Source organism: Telmatherina bonti, assembly GCF_933228915.1.
Source record: "Telmatherina bonti genome assembly, chromosome: 17".
Classification (NCBI taxonomy): Eukaryota; Metazoa; Chordata; class Actinopteri; order Atheriniformes; family Telmatherinidae; genus Telmatherina; species Telmatherina bonti.
The window spans coordinates 5603397-5611939 of NC_136615.1; the positions used below are offsets into that span (position 1 = coordinate 5603397).

Here is an 8543-nt window from a genome sequence, read left to right on the forward strand (position 1 = left end):
AACTACAGGATGTTGTCCTGATGCGTTCAGGGACCAGACTACAGGATGTTGTCATGATGCGTTCAGGGACCAGACTACAGGATGTTGATCCCGATGTGTTCAGGGACCAGACTACAGGATGTTGTCATGATGCGTTCAGGGACCAGACTACAGGATGTTGGTCCTGATGCGTTCAGGGACCAGACTACGGGATGTTGTCATGATGCGTTCAGGGACCAGACTACAGGAGGTTGTCATGATGCATTCAGGGACCAGACTACAGGATGTTATCCTGACGTGTTCAGGGAACAGACTACAGGATGTTGTCATGATGCGTTCAGGGACCAGACTACAGGAGGTTGTCATGATGCATTCAGGGACCAGACTACACTATGTTATCCTGACGCGTTCAGAGACCAGACTGTTGATCCCGATGCGTTCAGGGACCAGACTACAGGATGTTGTCCTGATGCGTTCAGGGACCAGACTACAGGATGTTGTCATGATGCGTTCAGTGACCAGACTACAGGATGTTGATCCCGATGTGTTCAGGGAACAGACTACAGGATGTTGTCATGATGCGTTCAGGGACCAGACTACAGGATGTTGTCCTGATGCGTTCAGGGACCAGACTACAGGATGTTGATCCCGATGTGTTCAGGGAACAGACTACAGGATGTTGTCATGATGCGTTCAGGGACCAGACTACAGGATGTTGGTCCTGATGCGTTCAGGGACCAGACTACGGGATGTTGTCATGATGCGTTCAGGGACCAGATTACAGAATGTTGTCATGATGCGTTCAGGGACCAAACCGCAGGATATCGGTCCTGATACGTTCAGGGACCAGACTATAGGATGTTGGTCCTGATGCGTTCAGGGACCAGACTACAGGAGGTTGTCATGATGCATTCAGGGACCAGACTACAGGATGTTATCCTGACGTGTTCAGGGAACAGACTACAGGATGTTGTCATGATGCGTTCAGGGACCAGACTACAGGAGGTTGTCATGATGCATTCAGGGACCAGACTACACTATGTTATCCTGACGCGTTCAGAGACCAGACTGTTGATCCCGATGCATTCAGGGACCAGACTACAGGATGTTGTCATGATGCGTTCAGGGACCAGACTACAGGATGTTGTCATGATGCGTTCAGGGACCAGACTACAGGATGTTGTCCTGATGCGTTCAGGGACCAGACTACAGGATGTTGTCATGATGCGTTCAGGGACCAGACTACAGGATGTTGTCCTGATGCGTTCAGGGACCAGACTACAGGATGTTGTCCTGATGCGTTCAGGGACCAGACTACGGGATGTTGTCATGACGCGTTAAGGGATCAGACTACAGGATGTTGTCCTGATGCGTTCAGGGACCAGACTACAGGATGTTGTCCTGATGCGTTCAGGGACCAGACTACAGGATGTTGTCCTGATGCGTTCAGGGACCAGACTACAGGATGTTGTCCTGATGCGTTCAGGGAACAGACTACAGGTTGTTGTCCTGATGCGTTCAGGGACCGACTACAGGATGTTGTCCTGATGCGTTCAGGGACCAGACTACAGGATGTTGTCATGATGCGTTCAGGGACCAGACTACAGGATGTTGATCCCGATGTGTTCAGGGACCAGACTACAGGATGTTGTCATGATGCGTTCAGGGACCAGACTACAGGATGTTGGTCCTGATGCGTTCAGGGACGAGACTACGGGATGTTGTCATGATGCGTTCAGGGACCAGATTACAGAATGTTGTCATGATGCGTTCAGGGACCAAACCGCAGGATATCGGTCCTGATACGTTCAGGGACCAGACTATAGGATGTTGGTCCTGATGCGTTCAGGGACCAGACTACAGGAGGTTGTCATGATGCATTCAGGGACCAGACTACAGGATGTTATCCTGACGTGTTCAGGGAACAGACTACAGGATGTTGTCATGATGCGTTCAGGGACCAGACTACAGGAGGTTGTCATGATGCATTCAGGGACCAGACTACACTATGTTATCCTGACGCGTTCAGAGACCAGACTGTTGATCCCGATGCATTCAGGGACCAGACTACAGGATGTTGTCATGATGCGTTCAGGGACCAGACTACAGGATGTTGTCATGATGCGTTCAGGGACCAGACTACAGGATGTTGTCCTGATGCGTTCAGGGACCAGACTACAGGATGTTGTCATGATGCGTTCAGGGACCAGACTACAGGATGTTGTCATGATGCGTTCAGGGACCAGACTACAGGATGTTGTCCCGATGTGTTCAGGGACCAGACTACAGGATGTTGTCATGATGCGTTCAGGGACCAGACTACAGGATGTTGGTCCTGATGCGTTCAGGGACCAGACTACGGGATGTTGTCATGATGCGTTCAGGGACCAGATTACAGAATGTTGTCATGATGCGTTCAGGGACCAAACCGCAGGATATCGGTCCTGATACGTTCAGGGACCAGACTATAGGATGTTGGTCCTGATGCGTTCAGGGACCAGACTACAGGAGGTTGTCATGATGCATTCAGGGACCAGACTACAGGATGTTATCCTGACGTGTTCAGGGAACAGACTACAGGATGTTGTCATGATGCGTTCAGGGACCAGACTACAGGAGGTTGTCATGATGCATTCAGGGACCAGACTACACTATGTTATCCTGACGCGTTCAGAGACCAGACTGTTGATCCCGATGCATTCAGGGACCAGACTACAGGATGTTGTCATGATGCGTTCAGGGACCAGACTACAGGATGTTGTCATGATGCGTTCAGGGACCAGACTACAGGATGTTGTCCTGATGCGTTCAGGGACCAGACTACAGGATGTTGTCATGATGCGTTCAGGGACCAGACTACAGGATGTTGATCCCGATGTGTTCAGGGAACAGACTACAGGATGTTGTCCTGATGCGTTCAGGGACCAGACTACAGGATGTTGATCCCGATGTGTTCAGGGAACAGACTACAGGATGTTGGTCCTGATGCGTTCAGGGACCAGACTACGGGATGTTGTCATGATGCGTTCAGGGACCAGATTACAGAATGTTGTCATGATGCGTTCAGGGACCAAACCGCAGGATATCGGTCCTGATACGTTCAGGGACCAGACTATAGGATGTTGGTCCTGATGCGTTCAGGGACCAGACTACAGGAGGTTGTCATGATGCATTCAGGGACCAGACTACAGGATGTTATCCTGACGTGTTCAGGGAACAGACTACAGGATGTTGTCATGATGCGTTCAGGGACCAGACTACAGGAGGTTGTCATAATGCATTCAGGGACCAGACTACACTATGTTATCCTGACGCGTTCAGAGACCAGACTGTTGATCCCGATGCATTCAGGGACCAGACTACAGGATGTTGTCATGATGCGTTCAGGGACCAGACTACAGGATGTTGTCATGATGCGTTCAGGGACCAGACTACAGGATGTTGTCCTGATGCGTTCAGGGACCAGACTACAGGATGTTGTCATGATGCGTTCAGGGACCAGACTACAGGATGTTGTCCTGATGCGTTCAGGGACCAGACTACAGGATGTTGTCCTGATGCGTTCAGGGACCAGACTACGGGATGTTGTCATGACGCGTTAAGGGATCAGACTACAGGATGTTGTCCTGATGCGTTCAGGGACCAGACTACACGATGTTGTCCTGATGCGTTCAGGGACCAGACTACAGGATGTTGTCCTGATGCGTTCAGGGAACAGACTACAGGTTGTTGTCCTGATGCGTTCAGGGACCAACTACAGGATGTTGTCCTGATGCGTTCAGGGACCAGACTACAGGATGTTGTCATGATGCGTTCAGGGACCAGACTACAGGATGTTGTCCTGATGCGTTCAGGGAACAGACTACAGGATGTTGTCCTGATGCGTTCAGGGACCAGACTACAGGATGTTGATCCTGATGCGTTCAGGGACCAGACTACAGGATGTTGTCCTGATGCGTTCAGGGACCAGACTACAGGATGTTGTCCTGATGCGTTCAGGGACCAGACTACAGGATGTTGTTATGATGCGTTCAGGGACCAGACTACGGGATGTTGTCATGACGCGTTCAGGGATCAGACTGTTGGTCCCGATGCGTTCAGGGACCAGACTACAGAATGTTGTCATGATGCGTTCAGGGACCAAACCGCAGGATATCGGTCCTGATACGTTCAGGGACCAGACTATAGGATGTTGGTCCTGATGCGTTCAGGGACCAGACTAAAGGATGTTGGTCCTGATGCGTTCAGGGACCAGACTATAGGATGTTGGTCCTGATGCGTTCAGGGACCAGACTACAGGAGGTTGTCATGATGCATTCAGGGACCAGACTACAGCATGTTATCCTGATGCGTTCAGGGACCAGACTGTTGGTCCCGATGTGTTCAGGGAACAGACTACAGGATGTTGTCATGATGCGTTCAGGGACCAGACTACAGGATGTTGTCATGATGCGTTCAGGGACCAGACTACAGGATGTTGTCATGATGCGTTCAGGGACCAGACTACAGGATATCCGTCCTGATACGTTCAGGGACCAGACTACAGGATGTCGGTCATGATGCGTTCAGGGACCAGACTATAGGATGTTATCCTGACGTGTTCAGGGAACAGACTACAGGATGTTGTCATGATGCGTTCAGGGACCAGACTACAGGATGTTATCCTGACGTGTTCAGGGAACAGACTACAGGATGTTGTCATGATGCGTTCAGGGACCAGACTACAGGAGGTTGTCATGATGCATTCAGGGACCAGACTACACTATGTTATCCTGACGCGTTCAGAGACCAGACTGTTGATCCCGATGCATTCAGGGACCAGACTACAGGATGTTGTCATGATGCGTTCAGGGACCAGACTACACTATGTTATCCTGACGCGTTCAGAGACCAGACTGTTGATCCCGATGCATTCAGGGACCAGACTACACTATGTTATCCTGACGCGTTCAGAGACCAGACTGTTGATCCCGATGCGTTCAGGGACCAGACTTCAGGACGTTGTCATGATGCGTTCAGGGACCAGACTACACTATGTTATCCTGATGCGTTCAGAGACCAGACTGTTGATCCCGATGCATTCAGGGACCAGACTACACTATGTTATCCTGACGCGTTCAGAGACCAGACTGTTGATCCCGATGCGTTCAGGGACCAGACTACAGGATGTTGTCCTGATGCGTTCAGGGACCAGACTACAGGATGTTGATCCTGATGCGTTCAGGGACCAGACTACAGGATGTTGTCCTGATGCGTTCAGGGACCAGACTACAGGATGTTGTCCTGATGCGTTCAGGGACCAGACTACAGGATGTTGTCCTGATGCGTTCAGGGACCAGACTGCAGGATGTTGTCATGATGCGTTCAGGGACCAGACTACGGGATGTTGTCATGACGCGTTCAGGGATCAGACTGTTGGTCCCGATGCGTTCAGGGACCAGACTACAGAATGTTGTCATGATGCGTTCAGGGACCAAACCGCAGGATATCGGTCCTGATACGTTCAGGGACCAGACTATAGGATGTTGGTCCTGATGCGTTCAGGGACCAGACTAAAGGATGTTGGTCCTGATGCGTTCAGGGACCAGACTATAGGATGTTGGTCCTGATGCGTTCAGGGACCAGACTACAGGAGGTTGTCATGATGCATTCAGGGACCAGACTACAGCATGTTATCCTGATGCGTTCAGGGACCAGACTGTTGGTCCCGATGTGTTCAGGGAACAGACTACAGGATGTTGTCATGATGCGTTCAGGGACCAGACTACAGGATGTTGTCATGATGCGTTCAGGGACCAGACTACAGGATGTTGTCATGATGCGTTCAGGGACCAAACCGCAGGATATCCGTCCTGATACGTTCAGGGACCAGACTACAGGATGTCGGTCATGATGCGTTCAGGGACCAGACTATAGGATGTTATCCTGACGTGTTCAGGGAACAGACTACAGGAGGTTGTCATGATGCGTTCAGGGACCAGACTACAGGAGGTTGTCATGATGCATTCAGGGACCAGACTACACTATGTTATCCTGACGCGTTCAGAGACCAGACTGTTGATCCCGATGCATTCAGGGACCAGACTACAGGATGTTGTCATGATGCGTTCAGGGACCAGACTACACTATGTTATCCTGACGCGTTCAGAGACCAGACTGTTGATCCCGATGCGTTCAGGGACCAGACTTCAGGACGTTGTCATGATGCGTTCAGGGACCAGACTACACTATGTTATCCTGACGCGTTCAGAGACCAGACTGTTGATCCCGATGCATTCAGGGACCAGACTACACTATGCTATCCTGACGCGTTCAGAGACCAGACTGTTGATCCCGATGCGTTCAGGGACCAGACTACAGGATGTTGTCCCGATACGCTCAGGGACCAGACTACAGGATGTTGTCCCGATACGCTCAGGGACCAGACTACAGGATGTTGTCCCGATACGTTCAGGGAACAGACTACAGGATGTCGGTCAAGATGCGTTCAGGGACCAGACTACAGGAGGTTGTCATGATGCATTCAGGGACCAGACTACGGGATGTTATCCTGACGCGTTCGGGGACCAGATTGTTGGTCCCGATGTGTTCAGGGACCAGACTACAGGATGTTGTCATGATGCGTTCAGGGACCAGACTGTTGGTCCCGATGTGTTCAGGGACCAGACTACAGGATGTTGGTCCTGATGCCTTCAGGCACCAGACTACGGGATGTTGTCATGATGCGTTCAGGGACCAGACTACAGGATGTTGGTCCTGATGCGTTCAGGGACCAGACTACAGGATGTTGTCCTGATGCGTTCAGGGACCAGACTACAGGATGTTGGTCCTGATGTGTTCATGCACCAGACTACGGGATGTTGTCATGATGCGTTCAGGGACCAGACTACAGGATGTTGGTCCTGATGTGTTCATGCACCAGACTACGGGATGTTGTCATGATGCGTTCAGGGACCACATCTTCATTATTATTCTGTGCATGTCTGCAGCAGACAGGCAGTCATGACCTTATTTGGACAGGAAGTCGTGACCTTATTTGGGCGTTTACCTGGCTCCACAACAGATCTCAGGAGAGACATGTAACAGGATTCATTCTGTTTCAGGACAGTTTTTCACCCCATGTGACCACTGCCTGTGCTTGGCATCCCTGTTGCCACAGCAACCCTCGTGCTTGGCTTCCCCGTTTCCGTAGCAACCCCCTCCCCACTCACCCAGCTCGGTGACCTGTCTGTCGAAGGGGCAGCGGACCGCCCTGCCGTGGAGCGGCAGCCGCGTGAGACAGTCATGGCAGACGGTGTGGCCGCAGAGCAGAAGACGGGGGACCTTGTCTCCTTGGAGAGAGAAGACGTCCTCGCAGACCCCACACTCCAGCACCTGCAGGGGGGGAGGGGGGGTAAGCTGCTGTCAGAGGGGGGAGAGTCATGCAGAAACGACAGTGTGTTTCCTGGTCCTGCAGAGACGTTCAGGAAGCTTTAAGAACCAGTTGTCCTTTATTTTAAACCAAATATTCTGATCTGTTCCTGCAAACAGCTGCAGATGGAGGGTTCAGCATGCTGCCCCCTCATGTCCTCACATCTACACCATGCCGACATGACCAAACCATCTGCTGTTGGTGAAACGTCTTCATGTATCTGTGGTCAGAGATTCTGCATCCAGGAGGGGGGGGGGGGGTCCATCATCCCCACCGCAGCCATCACGGCGACCATCATTAAACCAATCAAACATGACCACATCGATCCCTATCAATCAATCTATCTATCTATATGGAGGCTATCCAAACCTTCACGCTGTTCCCAGTAGCCCCCCTCCCGTGGCGCAGACAGGGCTCCATGGTTTGCTTGTTTATTCCTGCAGCTGCGGCCATTCCTGGACGATGGCGCAGAGGACTGCGCATGCGGAGAAAGGACACCCCCCCCCCCCCCACCTCAGCTACTTCCGGTGTCGTTTTTGTTCGCCATAAATAAAATAAAGATTGTAAAGTTTTTGTGACAGGTTTTTATGTCATGATGTGCAACATAAAAAACGATTAAAATGAGAGGTCGGTGTTCTAATTATAGTTAAAGACAAACATTCTTTTATTTACGTTCTTACGTGCCACGCATGCGCAATGATGTAACTCAAACAGTTGAAACGTCAAATAAAATATTTTGATATGTTTCTGAATAATATTTTTATGTATATTTAATGGCTGCTCAAACAACAACCAAAATCAACAATCAAAAGAAAAACTGATGACATTTAGGGAATCAACAAACACACAAGTCTGCAGCTTCACAGAGCTTTTAATATAATAAGCCAAAGTAAACCACGCTATATATATATATATATATATATATATATATATATATATATATATATATATATATATATATATATATATATATATATATATATATATATATAGCGAGAGAGAGAGAGAGAGATAAACAGGAGTTTTCAAGTTCAAATTGAACAATTAATATTTATATAGAAAGAATTTAGATTTGCTCCTTCGTAGCACAAAGTTTATCTCATGTTGTATTCTCATTTGTGATGATTCAGATGATTGTTTATATCTGTTGACC

General features: G+C 49.8%; 1 protein-coding gene across 1 annotated transcript in view; it reads right to left on the reverse strand.

Annotated features, from left to right (window-relative positions):
• Window positions 1-7857, reverse strand: part of trim23 (tripartite motif containing 23) — a 38578-nt gene extending 30721 nt beyond the window's left edge. The window contains exons 1-2 of the mRNA XM_079256215.1: window positions 7760-7857; window positions 7191-7353 (exon numbers count right to left, since the gene is read on the reverse strand). Of these exons, the coding sequence (XP_079112341.1) occupies window positions 7191-7353; window positions 7760-7843 (247 nt within the window). The 5' untranslated portion in view covers window positions 7844-7857. The remainder of the gene's footprint in view (window positions 1-7190; window positions 7354-7759) is intronic.
• Between the last annotated feature and the right edge of the window lie 686 nt (window positions 7858-8543).